The 16,193-nt window shown below is 41.2% G+C and overlaps 3 protein-coding genes across 3 annotated transcripts; all 3 read left to right on the top strand.

The window, feature by feature from the left end:
- Positions 1 to 71: 71 nt before the first annotated feature.
- On the top strand, positions 72 to 2,168 carry LOC136428033 (small ribosomal subunit protein uS10). Its single transcript, XM_066417274.1, has 4 exons — positions 72 to 203; positions 555 to 660; positions 1,259 to 1,458; positions 2,043 to 2,168. Exons 1-4 carry the CDS (start codon positions 201 to 203, stop codon positions 2,097 to 2,099), a joined length of 366 nt encoding a protein of 121 aa, XP_066273371.1. The 5' UTR covers positions 72 to 200; the 3' UTR covers positions 2,100 to 2,168.
- Positions 2,169 to 3,503: 1,335 nt separating this feature from the next.
- Positions 3,504 to 7,686, top strand: LOC136428032 (uncharacterized). The gene is made up of 3 exons (XM_066417273.1): positions 3,504 to 3,624; positions 5,874 to 6,107; positions 6,685 to 7,686. The coding sequence occupies exons 2-3, from the start codon at positions 5,894 to 5,896 to the stop codon at positions 6,858 to 6,860; spliced, it is 390 nt and encodes a 129-aa protein (XP_066273370.1). The 5' UTR covers positions 3,504 to 3,624; positions 5,874 to 5,893; the 3' UTR covers positions 6,861 to 7,686.
- A 753-nt stretch (positions 7,687 to 8,439) lies between these two features.
- On the top strand, positions 8,440 to 14,284 carry LOC136428030 (oxidative stress-responsive serine-rich protein 1-like). Its single transcript, XM_066417272.1, has 3 exons — positions 8,440 to 8,554; positions 9,782 to 9,930; positions 12,626 to 14,284. The coding sequence occupies exons 2-3, from the start codon at positions 9,824 to 9,826 to the stop codon at positions 13,455 to 13,457; spliced, it is 939 nt and encodes a 312-aa protein (XP_066273369.1). The 5' UTR covers positions 8,440 to 8,554; positions 9,782 to 9,823; the 3' UTR covers positions 13,458 to 14,284.
- Positions 14,285 to 16,193: the final 1,909 nt, after the last annotated feature.

Here is a 16,193-nt window from a genome sequence, read left to right as displayed (position 1 = left end):
TATTTGTTCTTTGTTGTATTTATTTGGGAGCTAAACGTCCTAAAATGTCTGGTTCTTGCGTTATTTTTGAGAAAGTATGTTTTCACATTTCTTTGCGCTCTCTCTTTCCGCCAACTTGCAAGTGGAACCACCATCTTGTATCCAAGTCTCCCTGGCTCACCGCTGTTCTCACGTGAATAAGTCGGCCAGAATCCTCAGCGATGGTAAGAAACTGTACACCTGAATTCTTAAGACATTCAATCTTCTGTCTACTATTTTAGATATTGTATAAACCGTCCAGGTTTTCGACAATCGTTGGTTACTTCTGAACCCACGTGGTGCAAATTGTGGCCCACGGTTTGCCCGCGCATATTTCCAAGCAGATGTTGGCGGGAAAAAAAATCTTGCTGCCCTTTTTATCAGATTCACAAATTATAGGAAGAGGATCTTTAATGACTAAGGGTATGGAACTTGTGAAATGGGATATTAGATGAATCAGGATGTGTTTATTCTGACTGCTGAAACAGGTAGTTTGATCTAAAAGTTCATGGTTCCATTCCCAATCGTGTCTGTAGGCATACCAGAAGGGTGCAGACTCGGGCAAGGCCCCCATGGAGGAGACCCAGATCCACCGCATCAGGATCACACTCACCAGCCGCAACGTCAAGAGTCTGGAGAAAGGTAAGACATTTGGGAAAATATGCGTGAAATCATGATGGATAGAAAATAAAGTACTTTTCCTACTAACATACCATACTGATCATGAGTGCTGGGAGAGAAATCATAAGTCTGTCATGCCCCAAAATTTTGCCAGAGCACAGCGGGCCAAGCCCCTACTGTTATCTAATAATGGTTATTAGTAAGTCGTAAGTGAAGGTTACTTGAAGAGAAGAAAATATTTAAGAATTATCATTGTGAAATCCTTGAAAAATTAATAGAACATACTATGTAACTTATTCTAAGCCTTTTTGAGACCTTACGGGTAGTTGGTTGTGTGTAGCGCACAGTATTGGAAGGCAGAGCCCGTCCCTTTCCTACCACCACCTTTTACCTCCCTAACCAGAGTCAGGTACCCATTTTTACACTCGGGTGGAGTGAGGAAAGTTATGTTAAGTGCCTTTCCTAAGGACACAGCATCTAGCCTGGATTGCCAGGAATCGAACCTGTGACCTTTCAATCTTGTGTCCACTAGGCCATGCCTATCCGTGACTTGGCCATTCGATGCCACTTACCTTGTGATGAAGTGTAAGTTACAGTTTGTGTCCATGGTTTTCTTCAGTGTGTGCTGATCTGATCCGTGGCGCTAAGGAGAAGAACCTCCAGGTGAAGGGACCCGTCCGCATGCCTACCAAGGTCCTGCGCATCACAACCCGTAAGACCCCCTGCGGTGAGGGCTCCAAGACCTGGGACCGCTACCAGATGCGCATCCACAAGCGCCTGATCGACCTGCACAGCCCCTCCGAGATCGTCAAGCAGATCGTATCCTTTCTTTGTTGGAGAGAACTCAATGATATTGTAGCAATAGGTAGAAATGGGTAGACAGGTCGCCAACCTGTCAGCTTTTTTCTTATGGTATACTATAATAGGTTATCTTACAGGGCCTGAAATTCATTACGGGTACTGTTGTACTGAAACTAAGAATTTAGGTGCATAGAAAAAAAAATTGGTACTCACTCAGCATAATTAAGGTGAAATGAAATAAAAAAAAGAAATTAAAACGAAAAGAAAAGAAAGAGCGCTAAAAGTTTGCTGCAGACTAGTGTACAGATGTACCTTTATGTTTGTAATTCTACAGAAATATCATGGCCTCAGAACATGCACAGCCAAGAATAAGTGTAGTACAGTACTAGTAGTAGCTAGTATTTGAATACATTATATTATATTATATAATTGTAGTAATTTGCACTGCTCCAATTTTGGATCCAGTATTTCAAACCCTGTATTGATGTACATATCAAAATTAAGCAATATTTCATGACGTAATATAAACATTACATATAGAATGTTTGTCACGCATTATGAAACATAGTCTTCTGTACGCGATCCTTGACTCTACTCCGCAGACTTCCATCAGCATTGAGCCTGGTGTTGAGGTAGAGGTGACCATCGCTGATGCCTAGAGCAACACTGGAACCAGCAGAAACAACAACACAACCAGTCTTGTACAATAAAACTGGTCTTGTATGCTGTACCATGTCTCTGTCATACTTACTGTGCTGATCTGATCAAGTGTGTGTTGGTGACTTGGTGTGCATGAAAAGGATGCTGATTTCAGGGTAGATATTACCATATAAGTGATTCAGTAGTGACAGTGTACGACTAATGTGGTGTAGTGGTCTGTACCGCGAGCTATTGTCTAGTCGAGATTCAGTGGACCAGCAGCTCGGGTTCCGCCCGGGTCTGGACACTATTGAAAAGACTGGCAAGTCCATTCTTTCAGATGGGGACGTAAAGCTGGCAGCTCTGTGAACGTCAAACATTTGCATGTAAAAACCCCCACATATTTAATCATATCCAGAAGAGTAACGGTTACTTGATATTCTTGGCTGTAAAAAGTGAGCTGTAGCAAGGCTGTGCTGCAAAATCAGCTGCTGAAAACGCATTACACTTGGTACAAAAGAAGACAGTGTAGGATAACAGGTAGGATAGTAGAGTTGCAAAGTAAGAAGATATACATGTACGCTGAAAACAGATTTGGAGAACATACTTATGTCTTGGAATGCAAAAAAAGGGAAGACATTAAATCTATCATTCGGTATACCACACTTTGTTTAGTTTTGCTCATCCTCCTGATCACATAGATTTCATAATGAAGACAACTTTTTTGTTGCCAAACTTTTTTTATTCTCACGCATCGATTTTGGGTTCCCCAAAGAATGTCATCCATATAAGCAAACTAGTGAAATATATTTTTCACAGACCAGATACATTCACAAATACAGGTTAAGTTAGCAGGGATTCAATTTTGTGGTAGAGAGAAAATTGAGTGTTCTTGGTGGTTTTTGACACAAGGGGGTAGGCAGGCAGAAAACTAAACAAGCATTGTCGCGGTGAAGATGTTAACCACGTAACCTGCGAAAATGTCAACATTTACGGTAATCTAGACGAAGCAATGAGTGTACTTGCAAAGACTAGTGCAACAGCCGAATGAGCAATGTTTTAATGGCTTCCATCCTTAGGACCTATCAACGTTTTTATAAGAACTCCAGACCATCCGTTAGAAAACTTGGAAGGAATAAGAATCTATAATGTCCACACTGCTTGACGTTAGGAGCGTGAAATGACTAATTGTAAAGGATAATAGATAAGCTTTCCGACAATATCTGATACTAGGTAATTAATAAAGTGATAACGGAGATATGATTAATCAAATTCATGTACATACATGTATCTCCGAACCTTTTGTGCTGAGTAGTGCAGCTATCGTCTGAATCTAAGTGCTTTCCGCCGGCATTTTGAACCAAACTAGTCCACGTACGCAGAGGTAAATATTTGAACAGCGTGTTAACGATTTAACGAACTGTTCAAACTACAAGGGTGATTAACAACGTCGCGCGTGCGCACTGGGCCAGCTGACGTAAGTCGGTACCTTACACTTGGCTGGCACACCTGTTGTGTAGACCGGATATCTGAGCCTGAAAACAGGTAAAATCGTGCCTCATCATAGCTTAACGTTATATCTTCAGGACAAGCTAGCTAAGTCTGAATTTTGACGTTTGGATTTGCTCAAGAGGTGCTTGAAACGTTCTTCTTTTAACGTTTTTCCTTATGTCTATAGTCTATAGTGCCTTTCTTTTAGCACGCATGTTGGTGTTAATAGTTAACAGCATAACGGAACTAGTCTGGCTAACTGTACAATTGTGAATTTTTCGGATATTGCGTACTATACTGGTTACTTCTAAATAGACATTACCGTATCTAGATGTTGGAAACTCCTACATGTACCCCATTTCCCTATAAAATGATTGGACACGAGCTATCGCCGATGATCGGTCCCTAAATATGGGAATTAGTCATGACAAAGTCGCAAGAAAGAAACACTGTGTAAGGTCTGGGCATCCGAACTGAATTGTGGGTGACCACGTTGCGTTGTGGGTCACGTTCTAGAGTATGGTTCGGCTTAGTACTTTTCCTCACTTCAGTACGAGTTTCTGTCAGTTACATTATTTTTGTCTCACATTTTTACAGTAAACGGCACTCATCCCTTTTGGAGGAAAATATATTCTTCCCAACCTGCTTAAATTTGTGTGCTATTTATATAACCGATAAGTTTGTTTTTATACAGCGTAATGGGTCTAACGTTAGTATGAATAATGTATTTTTCATTCTTTCCATGGAATGGAATATATTTTACGATGATCGATTGGCAAAGGGGCATGCAAGAAAAAAAAGCTTATTACCCAAATAAAATCGCATCTTGCATTCTACGAGAAAAGCAAAACGTCAGAAAAAAAATTCGAAAGTAGCAATACCGTTTTCTATTGAAACGCTCGGTGGTTGCAGATGAAAGGAGAACAATTAAAAAGTGCACACTGTTTGCCAATTATTAACGCTCGTGTTTGGGGACTGCTTTTTATCAGTTGACACGTTTACGATATAGTTAGACAGAAGCATGCACGCATGAAAAGGGTGGCAGACATCAAAGATAAGGAGAAAATTTGCGATGTCTCACAAGAAGGACGGGGTGCGTATCTGCCCACTACGTCGCCGTATACGCGTAGTATGCTTCGTCGCTTGATGTACATCTAATATTGAAATGTTGATGCCCCTGTGGTATCAGCCTCACAGTTGAGCTTCTGTCAGTTTCAATTAGTTGGTGACTGGGAAACACCGGTTCGAATCCGGGGAAGGGTATCCTGGTCAGAGCTGCATTCGTCTTTTGAAAGGGGCGTAAAATGGGGGTCCCATGATCTAGGAGGTGCCTCGAGCACTTTAAATTAAAATTAAAGGTACATTACGCAGATAAGTACCTACTTTCAATACTTCAGATGAATCAGAATAGTCACAAACTAGTCTACAATCAGCTGCAATTTTATTTCTGAAACTTCTTGAAACTGTATTTATGTCTAGACTTGGGTACGGCCTGCAGTATTTACTTTGGTTACAGTTTAACAGAGTTTATGGTGAAGTGTCGCTCATGAACCTCTTACACGGGCCATTCACCTTGCCGACGAAGGAATTTACATCGTCCTTGATCTACATTGTAGTTGAAGCCCTGCACGGATCCTGACCGTGAGGGCAGAGCGGTGCATGCTAGTCTCTTCGAGGCTAAGCGCAAAGCACTAGGCCGTTGGAGAGCTTACGCTGCTTTTGTAGCCTAGATGCCAGACTGTTTCCAGAGCTTTCTAGTGACAGGCCAGCTCCTCGGCTCAGTATGCCCCCAAGGAAATTTTACCTCAGCCCCGGCCTCCTGAGAGACCCTGCAATAGCCTGGTATTCAGGACCATTCAGGCTCAGGGTTTCAACTCAGCAATGGCTATTATAACATTTCCTTGCCGGGATCATCGCGGCTGGCTCTAGAGCTGGCCTGTGTAGGCCCTCGAGACAGTCTGACATCCAGGCTACCGCTTCCACTGATCACGCGAACGTTGAGCAACGATAGCTGGGCGTGCGCATAAGCCTCAGGGAGGGAGAATGGTATATATTACTCTCCAAGCAGAGGTTGGTGGAGAAGATTGTGACCTTTTTATCATATGGCCCGTTTTCTGTCGGCATTCCCACAGATATCTCTTGGTGGAAAGTGCCGACAGAAAACGGGGTACTAGTATATGATTAAAAAAATCACAATCTTCTCCACCAACGTCTGCTTGGAGAAAAGGTATATATGAAGGACAGTAGCAGTGCAAGTGTACTATCAGATCCAAAGTTAACATGTTGGCCATTAATTCCGACAGATATCACGCTTCACGGGACCATGGAGCTAAAACAAACCCTCAGCCATCTCTGTTGTGCTGTCTTCTTGATTCTACTCGCACTTGAAAGTCACGTGCACGCCGATGACGGGAACTCGACAGCGACCACAGACGGGAACGTCACGCACAACCCACATGACGTCCACTCCCACCCACACGTACACACCACCACTATATCTCCCACAGGAGAGGGCACTGACCAGGGTGGTGATATGAGTAAGTCTTACTCATGAGGGATAAAATCGCTTAAAGTTGACTGGGATCCAATTTTGCCAAATTATTTGAAGTACCACAATAGTGACCATACGTACCGAAGCTGAAAAAGTAAGCTTATTGCAAAAGTGATGAATGAATTAATGAATGTTATTGCTCATGCCACAAGGTACAAGTCGTCTGTCGTATGACTTAACTAACATATAACAAACATATATTAATGATAATAAACAAGATTAAACTGGAAATGTTAGTAAATATAATGGTCTCTACCAGACAAACTCCATATGCGTATATCAGTTGCGTATCAACATTCTTTGTCTTAGGTGAAGCTTGCGGCCGACAAAATATATTTTTTTTTTCGGTTTGATAACCAGGCTACACAACGGTGGGTAAAATGTAGTCTCCAAGCAGACCGACGGGTTGCAAAGACCATATCCAACTGGCAGAAGTTCTGCCAGTTGGATACGGTCTTTGCAACCCGTAGGTCTGCTTGGAGACTGCATCTGCGGGGCCTGTCAATATTATCCTGCATTTCTTTAGAATCTAATAGATGTACATGTTTCTCCCCGCTATCCAGTTGACTGGACGAGCACCGAGGTGATAATCGGTATCGTCGGGGCGGCTATCGGTGTGCTGGGGCTGGTCATCGCCATCGTGTGCGCAGTACGGGCCGGGAAGGCGCAGAGCAAGGTCCGCAGGATGCAGAGTAAAGGGCCAGAGTACCGCGAGCTCAACCAGATGCCGAGCGCCTGACCGTAGCTGGGTTGACTGGACGTTAGATAGTATACGGGAACTTAAATGTGTTGTTCTGTAAATCCGTGAATGGGGTTTATTCTCGGTTAAGACCTGCGATCAAAGTAGATTACTTATTTTCGTTTGTGACACCTACACATTGGGCGTGAAGAAAGTTTAAGAGTTATTTTCAGACAACCCTGTCGTGTTTTCCGCTAACAATCATTTTGTTGTTGTTGTTGGGCGCTATAATGCATAGTAAGTTACACAATGCTATTTTTTCGTGATTATTTCTTTATAGAAAAAAATTCTCAGTAGCACTAACGTGGTATGAGAAACGAATACAGGTGGCTAAAAGCACAAAACCCTGACGTCTAGCTGTAAACATTCGGCGGGTGCAAGACGGGGGTTCTTGTTTTCGCTATTGCACGTGATGTAATCATGGTAGCTGTACTCATTCAGATTTCCATTCGCTGTCCATTTACGTGATAGTTTGGAATAAATGTGTGTACAAAGTGTTATGGGGTAACCTAAACGAAAATGAGGAATTGCGATGCATGAAGAGTATACTGGTACATGTATATACATGAAAAAAACGTCAGTAATAAATCAATAGCTTAACATGTGTGAGAATTGTCAGAAAAGTGTGTGATAAGATAAAAGTTTATTATGATCATGGTTAATGCAATTTGACTGGCAAACAAAGGTATAAAGAGGACTATATGGCGTAACTTACGCCATCGGAGTCTTTGTGCACAATATGAACCATTCAGAATGCTTTCGTCGTGCACGATTAAGAAGATGCCGTATCATCGAAGCTTACATTAAATTTTGTTCTTGAGTCTCATATGACGTGTATTCATTCTACTTGAAGTCATTATTGTTACGTCCTGATTACATGAAAGAAGAAATTTAAACAAATGGTGTGAAATTCTGAAACTGATGATATTGTGTATATAACATTAGGCCACAGCAAGTAAATATTCTGGATGACAACCCCTGCAGACCTCATATCTAATGCAAGAGCGAAAAAAAAAAAACCCAAGATGGGTACACAATTTTCAAAATAGAGATCATAAACGCTGTAACAAGAATTGGCAAAACATTGTATCCCAGCCAACATGTACTATATTCCTGTATTCCGACTCGCGGTATGCCCCGTTCGGACAAAAACGGGGCATAAGATAAGAGCCATAAGAGGGTCACACTTCCCCGACAGGCTCTGCTAGAAGATCGTTTCCTCACATCTTTATACAGTGAATTCAGCTCGGAGAGCTCTCTCTGTGCTATATGAATATTATGATGGTCAGGATAGAGTGTCATTCCCCTGCTACAGTGTTCACTGTACTGCATATCTCCGCCAGATGCGATCCTGCCACTGATCATGCATGATCATGCATGTATCATGATAGATTCTTCGCCTTAAACAAGACAGTAGTACACGGACAGTGTAACATGGATAGAAGCCTTGAGGCACTCATCGACTAGATTCTGACATGACAATCAAACACTTTGACAAACGTCCCCCTGCGAGTACTGATCCGGTGATGCAGTTTTGATTAGAATCGCATGAGGTCTCTTGTGACTGGTGTGGAAATTTCCTGAACGCTAAATAAAGCCATGACGTCATCCTGCGTCACACAGGAGTGACGCGTTAGACAAGATGGCGGCAGGCAGATAGGATGATTCGTCCAAATTTTTCGTCAAGTTTTTAGGTAAGAAAATACATGCATTTATACCCTTTTTTATCTTTTGAATACCGAACAAAACTCTGAATGTTGTTCACGTTCTTTTATATTGAGCATTGTCGCAAGCAGTCCATAGTAACACGAGTTTGTTTGTAAACAGTTTAAAAGGCCTGTTGTCATAACCCTGCCCTTTCTCGTTTCATAACAATTTTTGGCATTACAAATATTCAGCGGCATTCTGTTGTCCCAGACGTGGGTTGTTTTTGTATTTGACGTATAAAATATCCAAGAAAACGCGTTTAGATGCGGGGAGATGTAGCGTCAGTTGCACTTTCTGTAGAAATCACCTGTCTTATTCACCATGTGGATTTTTAAAGCTGGGGAGGGGGGCATATTTTCCATGACGTTCCAAATAGCTTGCATTACGTCTGTGGAAGAAAACAAGAAACAGTGGACAGTGTGTGACTAAAAACAGCACAAAATGAAAAAAAGGAGGCAGTTGGTTATGACCTTGAATTGAGACAAATATACAGAAAATATCTCATCTATTTCTGGAGCAGTCAATATAGAGCCAAGAATCACAACTTCCTGTGTTGTTTACTTCGAATATCCTCTTCAGAAAGTAACTTAAGATCACCTGCTAAAAGTATAACCACAGTTGCTCATGATATGGCCAAGTTAGAACATCATTGTGACATTTGAGTTTCTTGAACTGTTGGTTACTATGCAGTGAACTTATGTAGTAAATTCCTTCATTCCTTATTGGCATTTCTTGTTCCCAGGTCCCTATCAGTTTGAAATTGAGTTCAAGACCAGTCTGTATTACATGGTATCCCACAGGCTTTCATAGAATAATTTGAATGTGCTTTGTGTGCAACGCTATCGAAAATTTCAATACCAAATTCGGATGTAGGAATTTATGATCTTACAATTACATTGATCTTTTTGCTTCAGGACATCGAATTTTAGTGCATTTTGCACTGAAATGTGTGTTTTCTCAGGTGGGTTGGGCATAAATGAAATACAACATGGTGCATTCTGCACCACCCTCTGTCCCAGCCCTCTCTCAGGTCGAATTGGCCTTCAAACATCGGGGGCGATCCGACCTGGGGTCAGGCTGGTACCTTGGTGATGCGGAATGCACCATTTTGTATTCTGTATCTATATCATCAGTGTGATACTAGTACTGTAAAATTGTTTGTTGTAACTGTTAAACACCTACATATTAGCTGTAATGTAATCCTGTTGTTACAGATGTTAATTGGTCAGTTCCACCTGCACTGATGACAGGAGACCATGGCACCTGCAGACGATGAGGGTACCCTGGAACAGGAGCTACAGGTGCTGTTTAAGAAGTTAAGAGTGGACCTGGACGGGAATGCTGTGGGGATCACGTCATTGAAGTAAGTACAGTAACTTAGATCAGGCTTCAATAGGTCTTAACTTTTGGCACAGCAAATTACAATTCTCTACTGGTTACAGAGTTAGGCAGCAGGAAGAAGGTTAAATGTTTAGCTCTTACATTTGTATATAGCAGGACCACGCAGCACCATTCCTAGGACAGTTTCTTTTTCACCATCAAAAGGATGCCTAACTCTAACAGTAACCTCAACCCTAATTGTAACTCAACAATAACCATAAGCTGGGCATGGTGCCGAGTTGTCCAGATTGACTAGGGGCTCAGTTGTCCTGATACCTGGGGCATATTGCTCTCAATTTGCATTATGACTATGATGCCAGGTACATTGTAGCTTTCTAATATTTTCTTTCAGTTTGATATCATTGATCAAACTAACATGATTTGCCAACAAAATATCATGAACAACAGTTCTTTGACATACATCTCAGTGTTCTCGCCAGGCCTTTTCAGCATAGGGGCCCCCGATGCTGTGATTTGGACCCCCTATGCTGTGGTCTGGACCCCTATGCTGTGTTTCAACCAGCATAGGGGTGTTTCTTTCTGGAAAGAACCTTGTGACCCTTCATAAATCTTATAAAAAGTTCATATTTGGCTTAAGAATGAGGCTGTAACAGAGGAAAAAACTTTATTTCACAAAATTTATCCCTCAAAATGCAGGAAATAGTGTCTCATTGGGTTATGAATTCAAAAATTTTCTGGGGGAACAAGCCAGACTACCTACTCTGTGGTAATTTCTTTGTAGCTTGCGCCGCATAAAGTTGGCCTTCTGTACCTGACCCCTATGCTGTGAAAAAATTCTGGCGAGAACACTGCATCTACATGGATTTACTATATACATGTATATATGTCACAGTAGAGATTGGAATCCAGCAGAGTCCCAAACTCTACTAGTAGAGATTGGAATTCTTGTTGTAGTGAATCGGGATCCAAATATTGGGATTCCAATCTCTACTAGGACAATCTCCAATTCTAATAGGAGAAATTCGGTTTTCAGATTTTGAAGCTTACCTATAGAAGTTCAGATTCCAAGTTTGTATGTGTAGATTCTGAATAAAATCATGGTTTCTAAGAATATTGTTGTTCTCTTTACTTTAATAGCCTCCGTTGCAGGCTCTGAACCGGCTTTTTGGGGGGCTAAATAATACACTTTTTGCAGCCAGCCCGTAACTATCAGCCAACCCTGTAACTATCAGCCGGCTAGAGCCTGCGTTATTTCGCCATGTCAAAGCGAAATTAAAATCACGTTTGGGCGATTAACGCAGAGGTGCAAATTTCCTGACTATGGTATACCGCACAATTAGAACAGTACACGCGACGTGATTGAAGTTTGTGGTAAGATAGTTTGCTAGATTTATTTCTACTGTTCCTAAAGACAAACTTGGGTTATTAAAAGGCAAACGCTAGACTAACGCAAGTTACTATGTGGATTTTGATATTGTATGATATGATGACAGTGAGGGAGGGGGGCATGTACGATAGCGAAACAAACTTAGCCACGTCTTATCTAGTCTACTACAAGGGCCCGGACGGGTGAAATGACGACCATCTTATTCGCTCATCGGCAATAGATGGCAAAATCTGATTACAAATTGATTTGCCATGGCCTGTAGCTAGGCCGACGAAGCTATCAATGTCTTGTGTACATGTCACGGCCCGGATCGCCCAAGTTTGTCTTTCCGATGGGGAAACCGCCATACGCCACGCGCTCCACCCTCCGCCCCGTCAAGGGCGTCAGACATGCCGAAAGAATGTCGAACAAGTCAATTTAAACTTCTGTATCTAAAAAAAAATCATTTCGACCGCTAGAAAATTGTCGGGTTAGTACACAGGGGGACGCGACAGCGAACTGTCTGGGAGGTGCGTGTACTGTTCTCATTGTGCGGTCTACAATAGGCAGGAAATTCGCACCTCTGCGTTAATCGCCCAAACGTGATTTTAATTTCGCTTTGACATGACGAAATAACGCAGGCTCTAGCCGGCTGATAGTTACAGGGTTGGCTGATAGTTACGGGCTGGCTGCAAAAAGTGTATTATTTAGCCCCCCAAAAAGCCGGTTCAGAGCCTGCAACGGAGGCTATTACTTTAACACCATATCATGAAAAGAAATCTGAGTCATGGGACAATCCGCAATGGTCCTAATGAATAAGCTCTATGACCTGGACCAGACGGCTGTCCCCATGGTTACAATGTGTATTGACAGGTTTATTAGATATCTAAAACATGAAGTAATTCACCTAAAATAGTAATGGTGAATGTAGGCTTACCTTTGCTGAAATTTTAGGTATGAAATGAGTATATTTTCCAAAAAATTTTGATGCAATCCGAATTCCAATCTCTACCAGTAGAGTTCCGGACTCTACTGGATTTCAATGTCTACTTTGACATATACATTGCATAATGTTCCATTTCAAATATATAATACATTTGTATCATCATGTGTATGTTTTCAGAAATTCAGGTTTCAGAAATGGTTACACATTTCAGGTAGCATTTACTAGCTAAAGTAGGTAGTTTAACCGATTCCAAAATCTATCCAGTTGCTTGAGTAATTGTTACCTTACGTATCTTATTACCTGCATGTCTAACCCTCGTCGACATACTTGAATACAATATACGATTGGAGAATTTGTGTGCATGTATCAATTTCGTATTTACACCCAGTCCCCTTGTTTTTCCAGCCATGACTCAGAACAAGATGAGAGGAGACATAGAAAGACTAAGGGGACTCCTGGACACAACAGTGGTGGAAAATGCCTCCCCTCCAGACCTCAGAGCCGCAGAATGGAACCCTACCCTTCCGATGGGTTAGACGTACAAGTCCTGAGGAAACTGAGGATTTCCTCATCACAGGAGGCTCTCAGAAGGACTTCTGCCAACAAAGATGATAACGTCAACAGCAAAGAGGGGCTTAAGCTTTCAGAATGTGTAAAAGCAAAGGATAATATAGAGTCCAACACTGTGCCTAAGACAGAGATAAAGTTTTTGAGTCTAGAGAAGCCTAACTGTGAAATTGGAGAGAAAGTTAGAAGTGGTTTACCGAAAAACCTGAAGGTAGAGGAAGGAAAGGATAAAGCTGCTGTCAAACCGTCCTTCAAGACTTCTGCTAAGGTACTCAATTTCGAAAGATTGGTGAATGAACATAAGTGTAAAGAGCCCTCATGCCTCTGCAAGTGTAAGACTTCGCCGACTGTGTCAAGAAAGGACAAGCCGTCATTTAGGGAACATCGCGAGCTTGCCGCGAAGAAGCACTTGTCCGATTGGCACAGGAAAGACAGTCCTTGGTTAGTGGAAAACCTGAAGAAGAAAGGACACGTTGACAAGACGGTAGCACAACGAGCTAACAGCAAGGAGCTGTCATCCTACACAAAGACAAAACACAGACTGGAGCGATCTTGTTCACAAGAGGCAAGGCTAGACGATACCTCCATAGAGGACCTTGCTGGCTACTTTGATCAGCTGGTCTATATCCCAAAGAAAATGTCGGCGATGGCCGAAATGATGTACACATGACACTATATTGCTTATGCATTGAAGAACAGTAACAGTCTCAGATTTTAGCTTTGGTGAAAGGAAGCTATGTGTTGCATGCAACGAAAAGCTATATCAAAGTAAACTTCTGATATTTAATATATAACCTATCCTACATGCTATTGTATGATAAAGGTTTGTTAAAGGGCTTCATAACAATGGAAATGTTTATAATTATAAATAGTGCTTACATAATGTACTAATGCCTACACCTAAAGTGAGAATAATGCAAAAGTACTATTAGTAGATTGTAGGAGGATTGTTTGAATATTTAGATGCTATGTCTTTCCATGTTGAGGTTGTCAGTCACTGAATGAAGGATTCACTCACTGAATGAAGGATTGTTAACCACAAAAATGCTGTGTGATGAAAGTTTGGCAGTATTGGAACATAAGGTACATTGAGTATGAAATATTGATATAGCTATTTTATGGAAAGTTAAGATCTGTTATGGCCCCTTCAACAGAAATCCTTGTGCTAAGTTTATGATCAAAGAGAAGGTATTTAGTTTTACATATGACAGTTCCTTTTGAATTGCAGTGGCAACCATGGATTTGGGTCGGTTGTCAATCCCTAATGTACATTTATAGCTTAATGATGCCCTACATCTATGTGTTGCAATGCAGGGTTAACGAAGAATAAGTTGCTATAGAAAACCTGTTTAAATAGTTTGAATGAGGTAAAGTTGTTATGTACCAGTTATTTGCGAAGTGTTTCTGATGGAGGATATCTGCGACAACCAAATACAGATCAGGTTTGATTGTTGGTACATTATTGACAAGTTGTGCCATTAAATTATTACATCCATAGCACGCGTATGATGTTGATCGACTGTTCTGTACAAATACTGGTAATGTATTAATTGTTGATTGGCAAAGTTTCTTATACAAAACTTTTTCACCTTCAAAAGTTTTGGTAGATATTAACCTAACAATTCTTTGGGAGTAATGCTGACTGATTCTTATTTTGGTGGTGCATTTGTAGTTCGCTCACTTGCCAGACTCTGTGGCGTGAACCTAATTTGATTATCTAATGAAAAACGTATTGGTAGGAATATGTATATCTGTCGTCTTAACATTACGTGTATATTGGGTTGTCAATGGGTGCTCTTTGTGCAAGCAGTGTACTCATTTAGTCATTAGACAGAATAATAGTCAATACTTGAAGACTCTTCCAGAGGCCCACCAACTAAGAAAGGAATCAACCAGATTTAGAAGGGACAGAAATGACCGAGTGGGGAGTGTGGGGTTAGTACACTGATAAATGATAATGGCTCCGGCCGATAGTGAACATAAACCACCTCGCTCACTCGGTAGTTTATTCGGCTGTGCCATTTCATAGCAGTATGACGTTGACCAATGAGAAGGCTCGATGGCCGTTACTCTTAATATGATCGCCACTTTTTCCATCGGTTCCCTTCTTGTTCACCTTTCATGACAGGGTGCATATATTCTTATTCAATACTGAAGAGAACCGTCCTAATCCCAACTCGTCCCTAATCCCGAAATCAAATTCATATATGTTTAAAAAGTAGATATATCTTTTTGAAAACGTTTTAAAAATGTTTTAAAAACCTACATCACTTTTAAATGCACGTCAATTTCAAACTCATCATTTCATTTCTTATATCCTTTTGAGTTCTTATGTCGATTTCAAACTCGCAAATTTGGCCGCCACTCCATTTTTTCACAACTTGAAACTTTGCGAAATGGCCCTAAATTTGATATTTTTCACCTCCCTGGACCTGTCGAAAAGTTTGAAAATTTTCAATTTTTTCGAGGTTTTCCATGACCGCGGAGCTTTGCAGAATGGCTCCAAATTTGATATTTTTAACCGTCCCGTACCTGTTGATAAGTTCGAAAATTTTGATATTTTTCGCCACCGCGGACCTGTCGAAAATCTTCACAATTTTGATATTTTTTCGCCACCCCGGACCTGTCGAAAAGTTTGAAAATTTTTCATTTTTTCGAGTTTTTCCATGACCGCGGAGTTTTGCCAAATTGCCCCAAATTTGATATTTTTCACCACCCCGGACCTGTCGAGAAGTTAGAAAATTTTGATATTTTTCGCCACCGCGGACCTGTCGAAAATCTTCACAATTTTGATATTTTTCGCCATCCCGGACCTGTCGAAAATCTTCAGAATTTTGATATTTTCCACCACCCCGGACCTCATAGGCTTTTTGTCTTATAATATGTTCCAATTTCATTATTTTCTTGTTGAGAATACTTGCCCTAGATGATCCTAGATCCCGTGAAAAATTGCCAACAATTTCACTACGTACAACTGCTCTCTATTTTTGGCGACGCCTCAGGGGCGAGCCAAATTGTTACTATATTGTGTGCAGATTGCAAGAATTCTAGGAATTGTACAGGCATGTGAAAGTCCATGGGACGATAACTCAAGAATGCCTGGATGTATTGTCTTCATATTTTGTAGGTAGGTAGGTCTGTGAGAGACCTTGTAATGATTGGATTTTGGGGCCCCTAGCGACTTTCTATGGTACTGCAGGGGAACTTTCACTTTTCAAATCTCGTCTTCTGAACATGCTATAGTCATGATTTTTAAGTGGTGGATAGCTCTTTGTTAGGAAAATATGTCCTGTAGATTTGGACCCCCTAGCGGCTTTTTTTGGAACTGCAGGAGCTGATTTTGACTCAAACTTTGAAAGAGAATAATGCAAGAAGGGGATGACGGATCATCATGAATTTTGGTGTG

This window comes from Branchiostoma lanceolatum, chromosome 2, assembly GCF_035083965.1.
Source record: "Branchiostoma lanceolatum isolate klBraLanc5 chromosome 2, klBraLanc5.hap2, whole genome shotgun sequence".
Classification (NCBI taxonomy): Eukaryota; Metazoa; Chordata; class Leptocardii; order Amphioxiformes; family Branchiostomatidae; genus Branchiostoma; species Branchiostoma lanceolatum.
Note: the sequence above shows the minus strand (reverse complement) of the source record. Positions and strands in the feature narration are given on the sequence as shown.